Source organism: Vanellus vanellus (genome assembly GCF_965231255.1).
Source record: "Vanellus vanellus genome assembly, chromosome: 1".
Classification (NCBI taxonomy): domain Eukaryota; kingdom Metazoa; phylum Chordata; class Aves; order Charadriiformes; family Charadriidae; genus Vanellus; species Vanellus vanellus.
This window is the reverse complement of record NC_138905.1, coordinates 103,077,848-103,095,773: the sequence shown is the minus strand read 5'-3', so window position 1 is coordinate 103,095,773 and position 17,926 is coordinate 103,077,848. Positions and strand designations below refer to the sequence as shown.

Genomic DNA, 17,926 nt, shown 5'->3' with positions numbered 1-17,926 from the left:
GGAAGACTTCATTCTTTAGTTACACATTTGGTCTATGTGGCCTTTTCGATTTCTAAATATTGGAAGAACTGTTTCCATACCCTCATCTGCCATTGCTTTAAATAAACTAAAAAAGAAATGCTAATCTACAGAAGCAGCTATATTGCTTGCTTGCTAACTGAGCTACAATTTGTAGAAGATACTGTGATGAAACAATCAAATAGCCCAGTAAGCAGGTATTTATATTTTTTGGACAATACAACTCTACTAATCTCAGAAGTAGAAGAAATGAAAGAACAATTTTCATACAAGAGGTAATTCTACCATCTTCAGGTTGAAGTGTCCATAACATGGACAAGTCTGTGTTTTGCTATTATACAGACTTGCTATTATGTATATTTTCCTATTATTTTTTCTGTTCACATCTTCTGTTTTACAATTAAGTCAGTTTCATCTGTGTGCTGAACCAAGAATACTATGGTTTTTAAATTATTTTATCAGAAGACTTTTTTTTTTAAACTATTATCATAAATGAAAGTAATTAGGCTGATTAAGATCAAAGAACTAATGTTAAAAAGGAAGCCAGGAGAATAGGGAGACAGCAATTTTGAATCTGGGCTAATGACTTTGATTATTAATATGACATGACATAACATCTTACCACTGACAATTCTCCCAGTTTTGGCATGGTGTTGTCTTGAGACCAATGTATCTTTGGTTGCAACATATCCTGGAGAATGCTTCCAAACCTGGTCCCCTTCTCAGAGGAGCAATTGCTGGCAGATTTCAAATACTGGTAGTACACACTTGGAGGAGGATGCTTTAGAGGAGCATCAGCTTTCTGTGAAACTGGCTTACAAGGTGTTTGACTGGGAGAAGCTGCATCTGGAAACAGCTCTGGTTGCTCCTCAGAGTCAAGTTGTTCTTTTGAAAGAAGAGGTGATTGTTCAGGAAACAAAGGTCTAGTTTGGTCATTTGATTCAAGGGTTGTTTTTGAATTCCCTCTCCACTGACTGGAAAGACATTCTTCTTCTCTCTCAACATCAGGCATATTTTCTTCATATGATGGTTCTTCCTCCTCCTCATCCTCTTTACTGAACTGAGTAGTAAACTGTAAACGCTCAGAAACAGACTGGAGAAGGGATAGCACAGAAGCGTGGTCAGTATTATCTTTAGATATTCCACTAGGATGGCCTTCTGGTGACACATCCGTGGAAAGTAAGTCTTCTTGGGAGCTGTCGTCTTCATATATTGGAGACAAAGAGAAAGGATATACTCTACAGCGCTTGGCCTCCACGTTCAGAAATGACTCGGAGCTATGGCTATCTGTTGCTTCATTCAACTTGTTATCCTTCTCATAAAGACAGGCTGGCTCGTGTTTATTCTTTGCTGTTTCACACATTAGATGATCTACATTATGCAAAGGCAGAACAGAAGAAGAAAGCGAACCAGTTTGCATATCATCAGTTGAGACCGCTTTGTTCTCAGTTTGAAGGGTACCTTCATAAATTATAGTAAAAGAATTGTTTTCCCACTGTTCAATTAGTGGAGAAATGGCCAAAAGATCCGTTGGTTCCTTCATGTCATCGCTACAGTCCAGACCATTTTCTTCAAGCTGACCATTTCTCTTCATGTCGTGATCCTTCATTTGTACCTGCTTTGGATTCTCATTATTTTGGGCAAAAACTGCATTGAAGCAGTTTTTCCCTTCACTGCCCTCTCGAATAACAGACAGTTCTGGTACAGAGAACGGTGTATTTAATCCAGTATTAACTTCTGTTATCTCACTTGCCCCTTCTTCTAGTTCCTCTTTACTCTCCACTGCCTTTGGGTCTTCTAAGGTTGCTTTTCCTTGGGCAGGTACTTCCTCTGCAGCCTCTCTTCTGCAGTGTTCATATGAGCTGTCCTCTGCATTGCTTTTCAGAGAACCCCAAGGACTGCTTTTGTCTTTGGATTCGCTCTGCGTGCTGATACATTCTTCATCAGGCATAAGAGATGACAAATTAACATTTACAGTCGGCAGCAATGTGCACGCTGGCATATCTGTATTATTGCATGAACCTTTTAACTGCAATGACAGAAGGATGTCTTCAGTCACAGTAGCATCTCTATGTATTAAATGTAAAGACCCATCAGATTTTCCACTACTTGCTGATACTCCAGCTTTGCCACACAACTCTGCTGCAGCCAGATGTTCACACACCTTTTTACTGTCTCTTTCTTTGGCTGGCATCATAAGATCTGATTCTGGCCTTGCTGAACTACCAGTAGGTAGAAACCCATTTGTTTGACATGTAAATGCATTATTTGGTATCTTTTCACCCCTTTGGGGCCAATCTATACCATTTTCCATACTATTTGGAAGTAACAGAAGACCTGAGCAATCTGCCTTTTCACAGTTTACAGCTATACTCTGAGTTTCTGCCTTCTCCGTTGGTTCCTGTGTTTTGGTAGGTAACTTCACACCCAGGTTTAAAACATTTGGGATTTCAGCCTTAGGTTCAGGCTCAACCTTTTCAGAAGGCCTTTTACTCTCACTGCCTTGCCACTGACTGGATGCCAGTTTTTGTTTGGCTGAGTTAATGACTTCATCAATTATTTCTTTTGCTTTTAGTGCTAGCGCACTATGTAGGTCAATTTTATCAGGGATGTAAGATAGTATCTTTTCATCTTGATTATTTGTATCCACTGTTTCATTTTCTGTATATGAAGATGAGCTGCCTCTGCTGCTCTCATTAAAATGTTTTAATGACTGCACAACTGACTGTATTTCTTCTGCTTTCAGCTGTACGGTTCCAGCTTTCTGATCATTTAGAGTATCTGTATTTATTAAACCATCCTTGCTCCCACAAAGCTGGCAGATACCAATGGCTTGTTTTGCTATTATTTCTTCTATAGCCAAGTGTAAAACCGAGTCCACTATTTCCTCAGCTTTTTTAAACAAAACAGCAGCATCTTGGAATTTAGCACGTTCTAGTCCCTTCACATTAGTATCTTCCCATACTTCCTCAGAACAGAGCTCATTTGACTCTGCAGGTGCAGCAGCCGTTTGATCACCTGCCACAGAAGGAGCTTCTGGGATAGCAGAAGCATGGTTACCAAGATTCACCTGTCCCACAGCATTTCTGCACACGCTCTCAATACAGGCTGACTCGGATGCCATTTCCAAAGATTTCAAAGGACAGATGGGTGATGGCATTGCCTCTGCCAAGATACTGCTGTCAGCCTGTTGTGCCGAAGAGGCCTCCTTTGCCCCAGCTCTGTGTCTGGAGGAGTAACTGTTTCCCTGAGCACCACCCAATGTTTCCAAGTCAGAAATGGAAAGGTTGGAGGCTTCTCTGGATCTCAGAATAGGTGAAGAGGGTCTGGGGATGCAAACAGCCCCCCCATCTACTTCAGCACCAGAGTGTAGAGCTGGAGTAAGCACAGGTTCCAGAGAACCAGACAAGCATGAAGCTCTTGGGTCTTCTAAGCAAAGTGGCATCTTGGTCATTCTGTCCTCAGAGATTATTCTCCTAAACTCAGAACCTGGAAAAATAAAGCGGTCCTCTTCAGAAGCAGCAGACCATCTAGCAACCTGGCCATTTTCAGAGTTAGGGGCAGAAGGAGGCATTTTTCCTTGTTTGTCAGATGAAGAATCAAGTACTGTGGGTGATATCCTAGACTTATTACGGTTTCCCTTCTTGGAAGAAAAATTAACACACCTATCTTCAGAAACAGGTGGAGATTCAGAAATTATGTCAACATCAACATCTTTTTCACAGATGAAAGCAGAATGGTTGGTCAAAGGTCTTTCTCCATATCTCAATGCACAATAAGAAGCCTCCAGAATGTTTTCTTGTGACTTAGAAATAAGAGAGGGAAGTTCAGAGATGCAATCCTTACGCTCAGAAGGAGCATGAGCAACCTCAGTCATACCAGCCATGTCGATTTCAGAAACAGCAGGAGTAGGATCATCTGTCCTCTCAATGCTGGTTAAACGGCAAGGTGCAGGCTTTGCTGTATTATGTTCTGTGAGTATAACTAATGCCTTGGCAGGAATGTCTTGAACAGTTTCAAAGGAAACAGGACCACAGTTGTGGACAGGAACTGAGCTTTCCGAAAGTCTCATCTCTACAGGCTCGAAGGATTTGCTCTTCTCACATTCGAGATCAGGATGAGAAACAGTCTCTCGCACATCTTTTAAACTGACTTCTCTTTTCCCTATAGTTTTATTTTTGGTCTCGCAACTAGGATGAACAGAAGCTGAGCAACAGTCTCCAGTTTCAAAAGAAGACTCATCAGTAACAGAGAGAGGTGCTGTCAGCTCATCGAAGTTAGATTTCACACTCTCACATGCATGCATGCATGAAGATACATTGGCAAGGTTTTCCACTGCAACCTCAGATAAAACCTTCATTGTTTCCACACCCTCAGTTTCTAGACAAGGTAAACCAGTCTGTTTTGTGGCAGTATCCTTAGAATTCTCCACAAGGATTAACTGGTGATCATTTTGTATGTGCACTGCTTTCCCTAACTCACTCAATTCTTCATTACAAGTCTCCTTGCCCGTGACTATATCTTCATCATTATTAATAGATGACACTGAAGCAGTTAGATTACCTCCGGCTATGCATTTTTCTCCTCTGGACTCCATGCTAAGCGAAGCAGTATCACGAAAGTTCTGTGGATTTTGCTCTTTTTCTACAGCTGCCACAGTTTTCTGTGTTTCACTTTTTCTTGGATCACTATCTTTATTTGCACTAGCTGTATGCTGATCTGCTTGCTGCTGAAATGTAGCAGTACTGGAATGAAGCATCTGGACATCCGATGTTAGCTCCAAGTGACTACCCATTTGATGATTAGAGCAATATTCTTCCTTACTCACCTGTAGTTCTTCAGTAACTGTCTTATTTTTTGATTTGGGTGAATGTAAACAATCGTCCTGCATTTCTTTTGAGGACTCCTTATGAGCTGCTTTATGACAATGATTTTTTTTATCAAAGTTAGAAGTGGCATTTTCGTCTGCCTGAAACTGGGTTTCTCCCAGCAGTCCAACTTCTTTTCCAACCAAATCACTTATAGAACTCATGTGAAAGGAACTGTTAATCCGGGAAGTGGAATTGGTTAGGATCTCATTGTTTCTACTACTAGATGACAGTAATGAATCTAGTGAACACGTCCTTTTAACTTTTGTTGCAGCTAGAGTAGGTTTATGTTTTAAGTCTATCTCATGAGATGATTCAGTAGAGGAAGTTGTGGTCTTTGAAGTTATTTCATGTTTACTGCTACCCAGGCAATGCTGAGCTTCACCAGACTTTTTCGTTTCCATTTTAACTGCAGAAGAATTTACTATGACATCATTTTCATTATGTTTTCCCTCATCTTCTCCATTTTCTTTTATTAAGTGTCCTGATTTTGGAGAGACAGTTGTTTGGATTTGTCCATTTTCTTTTACCATTGAACCATTTCTGTTCTCAGTACTTTCTTCTCCTTTTTCAGCCATTTCTGATTGATTCTTCAGTAGCTGCCTAATCCTTGCAGAACCTCGGTATGTTGCATAAGTGACTGCAGGTGCTTCTGGCTTCCGTTGCCTCTGCCTGTAACAAGGATCATCATTATCAGAACAAAAAATGACTATCTAAATAGCTCGTGTGATAATAAAGGTTAACACAAACTGTAGATGATGTACAGTACTGTTCTCCACAGGTTAGTACAAACTGTAGATTGCATGCAACACTATTGTCCTTTTTCTGCTCTTCCTAAATATGGGTTTGTGCGACAAATGATACATACACTACCTTTTACTGAAAAAGTCAACTTAAACTATAAGCAAAAAGTAGATGTTGCTATAAATAACTTCTATCATTTGCTTTCTACTAGAGAATGGAATTACTATTTACAAATGCCAGTACAAATCAACACTTGCAGTGACAGAAATAAGCATACTTTTATGAAGATGTTATACACTGAAGGAGACGTATACTTTAAAACTGAAAAACAATTACTATACTAATGTTCATTAAAGTATTGAATTGAAATTTAAAGTTTTACTCAAGATCTCAATACATTGTTAAGGAACAGAACTAGGAGAAGCAAAATGTGGAAAAAAGAAAGCATACAACAGGAAATGCTTTCTGAACCACAGGGTAGTAAGGAAAGAGAGTGAATGGAGATCAGGTAAGAATGAAGACTGCTTGAATGCTGGAAGAAATACCAAAATGAGAAGCCTAGAAATGTGACAAGGACTTGGTAGATCTAGCCATTCATCAGTTTTAAATTTATTAGCAAAAAAAAAGTGAATGCAAAAACTAACAAAAGAATCACCATGGAAAAACTGTGATCCTCATCCATCACTGCTCTTTCTGATATACTAAGGATAAATTCAGAGGCAGTCACTTTCAATTTCCTGAAAAGGCAGGTTTTCTCCCTTCTTCAAACTAACAGATATCACAGATACTCACCTTTCTCTCTAACACTTCTATCCTTCCCCCTTTTTTGTTGGTTAAAGAATTCTCACATAAATCGGTCGCATTCATATTGTCACTGCCCGTCATTTCCATTATTCACCTTAGGACAAAGCAGATGCTCAGATTGTGCTTAAATTCCGTTCTGCCTCAGCCCCCACCTAAACTAAGAACAAAGCCTTTCAACTCTTATCCAGTCTGACCCTATGTCTGCTAACCCAGTGGCTGGAAGTGGCCAAATCCAAAGCATCCAGAAATAGGATGAATAAAGTAATTTTACAGAATACTGCCTACACAGGGATGACAAGGAGAACCCAGCATGACGGGGTCCGATATTCATATTGATTTGAGCCACAGAACCCAACAAAAAGTTATACCATTTATAACACACAGTCAGGCAAAACAAACATACTCAGAAATTTTGCTTTGGCTATGTCGTGCCTTTATCATTTCTCCCAATTCTTTGGGCTCTCCATTTGTCTTCTGAGGGAATTTTATGCTCTGATTGATCAATATGAAGTCTGAGAAAGACTCAGCAATCTGCCCTACACAGCTCTGTACACAAACCCAATCCTGACTAACTGAAGCACCGCTTCAGCTGTAGAGCTCATCCAGTAGTTAGCTTCTGCCAGCGTCTCATAACACACAGCTCTGCTTTCCTGCAGACTTGCCTCTACCAAGAGTTTCTGCAGTGGATGCTATTTTAAGAGGGAACCAACCTCTCCTCCACAGACATGGCAACTTCCAGATCTCTAACCTTTGATGAAGAATTTGCTGCTCAGCATATTAAAAAAAATTGCCAACAGACCTTTTACTCCTAATGCATTTACTTTTAGAGCACATAGCAGTGTGTCCAATCTGAACGCTCGCATGCAACAGCAAAACATTGAAAAAATGAAAAGCCAAGTTCCTATGCGGCTGCAGCAATTCAGCTGTAAGTCTTATGAAACACATTTAGGAGCTGGCTGTGTCACAGAAAATCTTTTGAAAGTGTCACTAGAGACTTGTTTCATAGACATTTATAGTAACAATTCATTTCTGATCACCAAAAGAGTATGTCAGTTCAGAACTTACCTTAAAAACTCTGCCATTTCTTTTTTTTTTTTAACTCCTATGATAATACAGATGAAAGCCTGATTATACACAGAACCCAGTGTGTATTCTGTCATATATTTCAAATACTGGGAGATTTCTTCTTTCCCTTCTTCACAGGAAGCTATTCAACTCCCTATAAAGCCTTAATTCAGTTTCACAAAAGACCGTTTGACAGCAACAAGAGAGAATGTCAACATGAGTTACGTTAAATTTGTCAAAAGTAGGTGCTTGTAGAGATTTTTTCTATTCTGAAAGAGAAATAAAAAGTTCAAGGGAGGAGAGTCTCATATGACAGACGACTTGTGTAACTTCCCCAAAAAGTGGCATTAGTTATAAAATAATCTTATTGGTTTTGAAACCCTGAAGCAGGAGGAAACCTACTGCTTCGAATGTCTCATCTCAGTGCATCCATAAAGACGTTTGCATCTTTTTCAAGTGTGTGTCATTGAGATGGTGACCCCCCCCCCCCCCCCAATCTTCACATTTGTACCATACAATAATGTAGGAAGCAGACAACCCTAGACTATTTTCAAAAAGATGGAGGAAGATCATACAGCTTGATACACCACTACATTGGTACAGCACCTCAGATCCCCAGGCAGCCCAGCTTCATTTGCACAGCATGACATCTGCACTAGAAAGCCCTTACAACCAGCAACCCTGCTTAGCTCTGGGCTCACTAGCTCAGGCTCAGCAGTACTGGAGCATAAGCACACTGCTGGCTGGCCTGTTTCTGCAGCATGCAACACTTGGCTCTCCCCAGACATGCAATGGCCATTTTTTCCCCTCATACCTCACTCTTCCAGATATTTTCTCCCCAGCCCAGCAGTCTGCTGCTTTTTCAAGCATATATGTGCATGTTTCCCCTTATCTCCTCTCATAGACCCTTCAGAAGTAGATCCCAGAGCAGAGAGATCTGCAGGCTACAGGCTGAAAACCACTGATCTAAATCAGTGTCTCTCTTGTGGTTCCCATCTACCCCTCCCTGACTATTATAAAATTACGCTATTGTTTGTTTTAATTTTTTCCACTTAGCTTTTTTCCTACTGTATACTTAAGTGGCATCTTTTTTTAAATTATGTTATGGTCCTTTGTCTGGAAAAAACAGTCTTAAAGTCACTTTGAAAAACCTTCTGGTGGAATCCAACTTAGCCAGCCAGCTGGTTTCTACACTCATGTCAGATCTTCATAAATGGAAAAAATAAAAGCTTTACTTAAAAAAAGACACTGTGGGCTAACTGAAAAGTTGCCATATACAACTTAGATGAAAGAAAATGATTTTTTTAGCCAGAGGGGATAGCTTCATGATTTAATCTGAAGTTTGAAATACCTAGTGTCGTGGGACTTCACAATGTATATTTCAAAAGGTCAAAAGTTTGGTTGAACTAAGTGATCTGCACGCAGTTGATTCTGCAGGAAATTTCAAAGCTAATGTTCCATAAGGACAATTAAGAGTCACTAACAATTTTAATAAAACCAAATGTAGTCTCTGTGACCTTGGAAGGAATGCCTTTCCTTCCCCTTGCCCTTCATGATACTACTTGATTATCTTCCACATCTTGGAAAGCAATCCTAAGCTTTCAGCATGAAGGAAGAAAGCACAGATCGAGGCTGACCCAAAACATCGACAGCTGCATGACCAAGACCAGCATGAAGGGCTTGGGATCACTCCCAGGTCTCCACTGCCATGCTTCCCCAGTACCCAACAGCAGCCAACCTTTCTGCCGTGAACCTGTGGGAAGGATCCATGGACACCTACCTGCCACCCTCACCCCCTGCACCCCACGTAGGTCAGCCAGCTCCCCCTCCCTTGCCCTCTGTCACAGTCAAGATATTCAGGTGCTCAAATGTCTTTGACCTGCCTCTTCCAGGCAGCATGGACAAGCATGGCCTGTGCTGCTTCTGCAGCAGTTCGGCATGTGCTGCCTCATGCTGATGTGCAAGGAGTGTTTACAAGATGCTGCAAATCCCAATGAAAAGCAAATCGCATTCAGAAGCTGGATCGCATAAAGTTATCTTGTGAGAGACTGCCTCCCCTTCAGGCACAGAGCTGTAATATAGGCTGGAAAGGACTGTGGGAGATTGTCCAGTTCAGCCGCTGCTCCAGGCTGGGTCAACTAATTGAGGTGCTTGGGACCTTGTCCTACCACTTCCAAGCACCTCTGAGGAGGGGCCTTTGGGACAGGAGCCCCATGCACATGCCCCAGGGTATGACCACCCTCAAGGTGAAGACATGTTTCCCAATATCCCATGTTCCTGTTGTCTCTCATCCCAACAACGCATGTCTCTGAGGGGAGTCTGCCTCCATCTCATCTAAGGCCACCAGGAGAGAGCTGAGGACAGCAGTAAGGTCTCCCCTTAGCCTTCTCTTCTTAAGGCTGAAGAAAGCCACTCCTCTTGGCCTCTCCTCATATGTAACAAAGAATTAAAGCTAGGACATCCGTCTACTCTCAAGCAAGAGTGTAGCTTCAGATGCGTTAAGGAAACAGAAGGGTTGTACTTCGGGATGCCAGAAACAAGGAGATTACTATCCCTTTCATAAACACTGATGCTAGGGGGAGTTAAACAGATATATCAGCAGGAGATTAGACTGGGACCTGCCTGTGAGCATTACACAGGCGCTGTGTGTGCTCTGAAGAGGCAACCAAAGGTGACTATGTGGTGTTCTAGCAGCCCACCTGCCTACTTAAAGCAGGAACCTAGCGATACCCTCTCTCTGATGCTACTTGCCACCCCAACAACAGTAGAGATAAAGGTGTGAGGATTTAGCTGTTATTGACAAGTAAAGGCCCAGTAGCTCCTTAAGTTCAAAAATCACACTGTAAAATGCTGTTTCTAAGAAAACAGTTTAAAAACCCCATTTAAAAAGTTCAGTGGAAAAAACAACCCAGTGAATTAATTTCCAGCTTAATTAATTTGGCTCAATTTTGCAACATGCATCTGTTATGAATTACTCTTAAACTACGAAGCTTTCATCCTTCAGAAACACAGAAATCTTTGCTTTGGTGCCAACAAGAACCTTTCCTTTGGCCCACGTCCCAGCTCTGGGCAGGTACCCTTCTCTGGCAGGCAGGTCTGGGCCTGCCTTTCTCCTACAGTGGAGCCCTGCAATTCACCCACCCCACTGTCGGAATGGGTCACTAAATTTCAGCATAGCACCCATCTTGACAAGGTCTCAGGTGACCCACAGAGGCTTGCAGTCTCATTAAAATTTGAAAGTCTGTGAGTAGTGTTAAATGGTAGCTTGTTCAAACCAAGGTATGCATAGAGATGTGTCTGGACTAAAAGATTTAAGAATAATGAAGCCCTCCTCTTTAGTGACCTAACACTAAATCCTTCCATGGGAGTTTGCGTACATCACTGCTGGAGGCCTCCCTCCACAGTTCACCAAGGGAATCAGGGGCAGGATGATCCTGATCCTTCCCCACTACAGCCATCCACATCAATTTTGGGCCACATTTGGCTATCCTAGAAAGGTGGAGCTACCCACATAGTTTATATCCCTCCCTCAAGTGGTTACAGGTCACTCTCAGCAATGACTCCCTGTCCATCTGAGCACCTGCAACTGAACAACTATGCATTTCCACAGTCGGTTTTTGAAGGCAGAAGTCAGAAAGCTATCAGAAGATGAATTACTATGTCCCTCTCCTGCCTCCCCATTTCCCCACTCCAAGATGCATACCTCTGCCCCTTGCTCCTCCTTGTGCTGCTTCAAGTGCCTGTGTAGCAAAGCGCATCACTGAATTAAACCCAAAAATAACCGCTCTAGGTCCGAACAGCAGTGCTTGCAGGCATGCAGGGCGCATGCTGGCAAGACCACCCAGGGTCCACAGCTGTCCTGGTGTTCCACAGATCCACCATCAAGGCAACCTCTCACTACATGGGAAGCAGCTGTCTATCTCTGACAGGCTGTATATTATTATATAACTATATATATTTGTCTGTACAATAGGAATATACAGGTATTATTATAATAAAGTAATCAACACAGTGCTCTTGTTTTCCTCTTACTGTCATCATGCAACAGATGCTTTCAAAGATGGATGGACACTGCCATGCTGTGTTTATGCTTATGGTTTTAAATGTTCATGTCCCATATGTAAAATAGGTCCTGGGTAGGCAATTACAGAGAAGGATGCAGCTCTGACCAGAAGGTGGATTTGATTTCAGCAAATGCAGCAGCAGATTCCCCATTCTTCTACATTATTTCTCCGGAACTACCTAGCGAGACCATCGCTTGGAATTAAGTAATTTAATTTCTGTTCATTTACTCTTGATTGTCTGCCAAAGGCATCTATAGCAAAAGATGAATGCTGCCGCTACTGACTGAATCAAAACCACAATACACAATCCATCAGACAAATTAAGAGCTATGTTTCTGTATCACCACAAGCCTGCATCTGAATAGTAACACAAAGATGAATGACAAGCTCCAAAACAGACATGTTAACCAGAATTATGTAGACCTGATGGATTTTATCAGATGTATTCCTAACAGAGCAAAACAAAAGGACAGGATTTTTGACAGTACTAAGATAGGAAATACTATGAAATTAGATGTATAGCAACAGGTTTAGTAGACTTTAAAATAAAGAAAAAAAAACAACCCCTCACAAAACCCAACAACGTAAACAGTCTGAAATTTGTCTCTCCTCAAGGCTACCTCCCTTTCTGAATGAAATAGCTTGCAATGCTCTCGCTAAATGATTATGTGGATTTGGCTCCTGGTAGGGTGCAAAGTGTAAAAGCATACTGTTTTGAGCACTTGCTTTTGAAATCACCCCCTCTCCTCTTCTACCTACAGTTAGAAAATCCTTGCAGTTGTGGGGTTGGAAGCTCTTTCTCACTTCCAAGTCCACAAGGTTCATAACAGTAGGGAAAAGTCAGGACCTTAAATATTTTATTGAATTGGGGTCTTAGCATCTTAACCAGTGGTCAGGATTTTATAATCAAAACATTTACAGTGGGTACAACTTTGATTTCATCTAATCACCCGTGTTCAGCAATGTAATAAGTCTTCTTGCTGAACTCCAGAACAAGCTGTGCAGTTTCACAAGTGCTATTGTTTTGCACATCCCTATACCCAACATCCACTTATTGTTATTGGATGTTACAAAAATTTTAAAAAAATCTACTAGAAGATAGGCAAATGGCAAACAGCCAATAGAACAGATCTGGGTAATTTATTTTTTTTTTTCCTGGGGTGTGTGGGGGAAGGAAAATAGAGTTACGTTCTTAGTCACCTGGAGAGAGTATTGCCTATTATCATGACTGGTATTCTGGAGAAGATGGCAGGTATGCACTGCAGGAAGTCCATTCTCAGGAGTCTCAGAGAAACAGCTTCAATTTTGAAGCTAAATCGTTGCTTGCTAGTGAAAGGCAATATATGTGTAAGTTAAAGAATTTTACATTATAAGAAAGATAATGGGGGCAAACCCATGTTTCATATTTGTCACCTCCTTTATGAAATCTTGATCTCTCTCATGTAGACTTACAGCAGTGAGAAATTAGGTGAAGCGCATCACCACTGTTCCATGGTTTTATTTTTAGGGTTTATTTAATCAGTTAAAGGGATGCAATAACTGGAGACTTAGCCAACTCAACTCTCCTCACCCATCTTCAGTGCTGCAATTATTATGTTACTGTCCACAGTAATTGTTGTCAAGAGACTTTGCCAAATTTATCATGGTTTTGTCCTCTGTGCTCCTCTTTTATCACTGGCCACTGTCTGGATTAAAGGGAGCAGGAATCCTTAAGGTACAATTACCTCTGAGCTAACCAGTCAGCGTGATGGAGGAATAATGTGACCTACACATTTTGTCCCTCACAAACATGTACTCCACAGACTGAGCTCATGAATTCCTCTTTTTTTGGCTCAAGGCCTGGAAACTTGAGTCTTTACCAAGTGGCAGGCCTTCCACTGAGGGCAAAACTAACCTCAGTCTACAGGTCAGAGCAGTCTGATTTCCTTGTATTTTCCAAAATATTGCTTTAAGGATATGAGGTTAATGGAGTTGTCTGAGTAGAGGCATCTGAGACTATTTGGTAGGTATTTTAGTTCTGAAAGGTTGCTTGTTTTTTTTTTTTTTTAAACAACTCTAATGGGGATCATGCAATCTAACAACTGTCCCTCTTTCACTTATCATTGCAACCTCCTCCCTAACCACAGATAAACTCTAATTTAATATTTAACAGTAGTTTAGAATTAACAGTCATTTAAATGTTCCTTATGACGATGGAAACAGTGTGGTCTTAAGGATTTGTAAAGCCCTCAGCTTCAATTTGCCTGTACATTAAATGCTAAAATTACAGTTCAACACAACAATCAATGTGATCAATAGTACCTTTGAATTTATATGGATCACTAGCATGTCTCATCTGTCTCTTGGGACCCAATCTTCAAGAAATTAGCAGAAGACCACATTCACACCATTCCTTCCCTTCATGGTATCCACAGACCTTCCTGTTCCTTTGTGTTACATCCCCTCCCTATCATTATTCACGTGCTTTTAGCATCCACTTCCAACTACTTAGTACTTTCTACAAAACTATCTAGCCAATCCTTAGCAATCAGGACACTTTTACAGTCTAATTATGCTAAATGTATACCAGTTAGTATATTTAGTAAGGAAGCTAGCTAGTACTCAAGAGAAAAAAACTGCTCTATATCCTTTAAACTTTTATAAACAAAAAGAGAACCAACCTGGCATAATTACTTCCATGAGAGAAAAAAGAGGTATCCTAGATTCAAACTTTTTAAAAGGTAAACAGTGCAAACTTCTGCTTCCGCATTGTCATTTCAATTTCTCTTTACTAATTGTTCCAGAAACACAGTTCACATTGGGTAGTCAGGCAGAGAAAAATATACACAAAAGTTACACAGAGATTGTCTAACTTGTGTGCATCCTGAGCCAAAAAGGGAGGAATGTACACTGTACTATTGAGAATGTGCTCAAAAGGAAAATGACTGGTTTAGTGTTTGCCTGATTTTACAGCACCTACAACAAAAACCCCACAAATTTTCTTCCATTTAAAAAAGTAATTTTCCATGGAAAAACTTAATTCTGCATATAGACCAACTTACCCCTACCTCCAAACTAGCAACACACATCTTTATATGCTTGCCTGACCATGAGACAAGTAAACTATACTGAGAAAAATCTACACCCATTTGCATAGGTTATCCAACAATATAGGACAATGTCAAAATATGGTGAAGTGAAAATGCCAACTGCAAATCTGATTTCAAGAAATCCAAAATAACTTTAAAATATTTGCCCAGAGCAAGGAGGTCACTTCAGTGAGTTAATACCCACACCTTCCAAACTCTGTAAGCTTCTATTAATGCCAAACATATTAATCCACGTTGTTCTGAAGAAGAATTCACAAGAAGCAAATGAAGACTGAGACCATCCGATCCTCTGAATTGTGCATACAGACTGCCCAGCACCTTATCCATTTACTGCTCAAGGCCTACTCAAATGCAGCAGTATAAAATGAGCAGGGCAGCAAAAAAAAGAAAATCCCAAGACATTGTCACTTCCACCGCTCCTATTTACAGGCCCATAGGCATCAATGAAATGGGAAAGTCCTACTTTGAAAAGCCAGCAGCAGTCAGAGGTTTCTACCTGGAAGGAAAGATGTGCACCAGCCACGGGACTGGAGCGAAAAAAAAGAGAAAGACTGACTTTGTATGGGCTGCCCAAGGCTGCCTCTCACTCACAGCAGGCACGGAATGCCATGTTTATTTCACCACATATTGGGCCTTCAGTTGAATCTCCAAGATTCATATTTGTCTGAATAGACAGGAGAGACTCAAGATAAGTTAGAGGAGTACAGCATATAAGAGCACTGACTTGGTTGGGGAAGAGAGTAAGGAAAAAAAAAACCTGCATGTACGACAGACTACTACTGCAAACTGAGTAATACAATCAGTAGCTGTGGGTGGAGAGAACAAGAAAAAGAGCAAACATTGCAGAAAGTACAGCAGAAAGTATGCTGAGATACAATATGGAAGAAACTACACGAAACAAAGTAAAAAGTGAAAAAGATTTATTAATGTCTACTGTCTTTTTTGACTAAGCTCTCTTTGAGGCAAGGAGTGGCTTTTCTTCTATCCCTGCATAGCCCCTGGCACAATGGCATATGACTTACCTGCCGGTTTGCAGAGCACACTACAGAAATAGCAGCAAGAGACTGATTGAGCAAGCCAGCCTGTCCAACAGGTTTTAAGAAATACAGTTTGTTCAGGAACTAGACTGAATAACATAATGCTCCTGGGCCTCTCCAGGTAACAACTAAGGGGAGGAGAAATTTTCTTCTCTATCATGGTAAATAAAGTGGTGGTGCTAGGCTGCAACGTGCAGTTTGGAAAAAGTGTCAGTCGATGTGTGCTACTATGGTAAGACTCTGTAATAAAAACCAGTTGACCACATCACACACCAAACCAGAGTACTCATGAGAATACAACCATTATTATTATTATTAGTTACAAACAGTATTGTATTTTGGTGGTGGAAATACAGTCTTAAGTTCACCTGAACGGGTATCACATAATCTATTCATATCCTGTTCAGCAATTACATTTATACTATAATGGTGAATGACAGACACCTAAAATCATTAGTTTACTGAATAATAAATAAGGACAGAGTGCTGGAGATGAAATTCATTAAGTGGCTACTTTGGGAATCTCTGACCTCCTACATGGAGGTGAAACACTCCACATGACACAGATAAATATACTGAGCATAACTCAAATTAGTTTTAAAACTTAGAAGAAAAAAAAAAGGTGTTTTTTCTCAGTCCATCGGCCCACTCTAATACAAGCAGGAGCACTGCAATATAATTACTGGTTACCCAAAATCATTACTTTCATCTTAAATTTGAAATAAATATCCTGGGCAGTATTGAGAATCTGAGTAAACGTTATGTACAGATTCATTGCCAGTGGACAAGTCAGTGCTCTACACACCTATCAAAAACTGGACAGGTACCACATGCATACATACACATCTAACTCCAAAACTATGTTGTACTGGCCCACATATAGTCAAATATTCAACATAACAGCTACAAATGTTTTTGGAATACTATTACTTATGTTTATGCCACAGTCAGAAAGATAATATATGGTGTGGACCACAGCCAGTGTTTTTGCTTCTCTACTCTCAAACACACATTGGTGCCCCTGGCACCATTTTTTTGGAGATCTTTTTTGGAAACATTACAGGATTGTTAAGGATGTTCCATTTTTAGGCTCATTAAGTATTTTATATAACTTTCTTTACATTACAGGAAAACCCCAAAGAACAAGGGGAAACAAAACACATAAGCAAAAATCACCAAGTCAAATAAACCAGGAAAGATAATTTAAAAACAAGGAAACATTACTTGCAGAAGTAAAACCACTGAACTAGTGAGATATAAAAAGGACATTCAAACCTTTATTTAGTCCACAATATGGATGGAAATAAGCTCTTTACACTTTTTTTTTCTTTAAAGCAGATCTACAATACTAATTGTATTTCTAAATACAACATCTTTAACCTCCCATAAACACTTAGTCTACACTGGATCTATCCATAGTCAGGAGACTTCTAGAAAAACTTCTTTAAAGTTATTTCAGGTAGTTGCTACTAAAGTCTTGCACGAAGTCGAGTCAGGGACTAGCCAACCATCCTTAGAAATGACAGTCATTTGTCATACAGTCAGCAGAACTTAGTCAAGGTAATTCTGTGTACACACATGCACACAAACATTAAGATATTTATTACTAAATTATAAAACTTACTTTTGTGTATCTGCAGATCGTTTCCAGCCTCCTTGCAGATCCTGTGAGATATCTTTCCCAATATTATTTAAGATGGCATCATCTTTATTTACAGAATCCTCTTTTATTCTAGCTGTAGAACAGAGAGGCTCTTCAATTCTCCGACGCTTTGGCTGCATGTCCTCCGGAAGGGTATTTGTGTTCTGTAAATCCTTTTCACATCTGCTGGGTTCATCTTGGAAGGTGGAGGGTTTAGATTCTACCAAAGAAGATTTTGTTGCAATATTAAAAAAGCTTCCAAGAAAATGAAAAAAACCTTCTCGAGGTTGCTTGTCTTTATCTGCTGTTTTGATTCCAGGAGTCAAACTAGGAAGACTATTAGCCTTTTTCAGCTCCTCCTGGATTTCAGACTTGCTAAGCTCTTCTGTGGAATGGTTCTTCTCTTCATTTTGACAAACCTAAGATAAATAGGAGAAGCACATAAAGAAGATGTTTCCTGTCATTTTCCCACATTCCTAAATTCCTTAATTTTAATTTGCTCCTATGCATTGTATTCCTTTCAGAAGATCTGTTGTTTAAAGGTTCATCTTAAAATCAAAGCCCTATGCTCTCTTCTTCTCTTTTTGAACTAAAA

The 17,926-nt window shown here is 40.3% G+C and overlaps 1 protein-coding gene across 1 annotated transcript in view; it reads right to left on the bottom strand.

The window, feature by feature from the left end:
• CRYBG3 (crystallin beta-gamma domain containing 3) overlaps window positions 1-17,471 on the bottom strand; it is a gene marked incomplete at its 5' end in the record, with an annotated part of 65,361 nt that extends 47,890 nt beyond the window's left edge. The window contains 2 exons of the mRNA XM_082488430.1: window positions 641-5,558; window positions 17,314-17,471. Coding sequence (XP_082344556.1) covers window positions 641-5,558; window positions 17,314-17,471 — 5,076 coding nt within the window. The remainder of the gene's footprint in view (window positions 1-640; window positions 5,559-17,313) is intronic.
• Window positions 17,472-17,926: the final 455 nt, after the last annotated feature.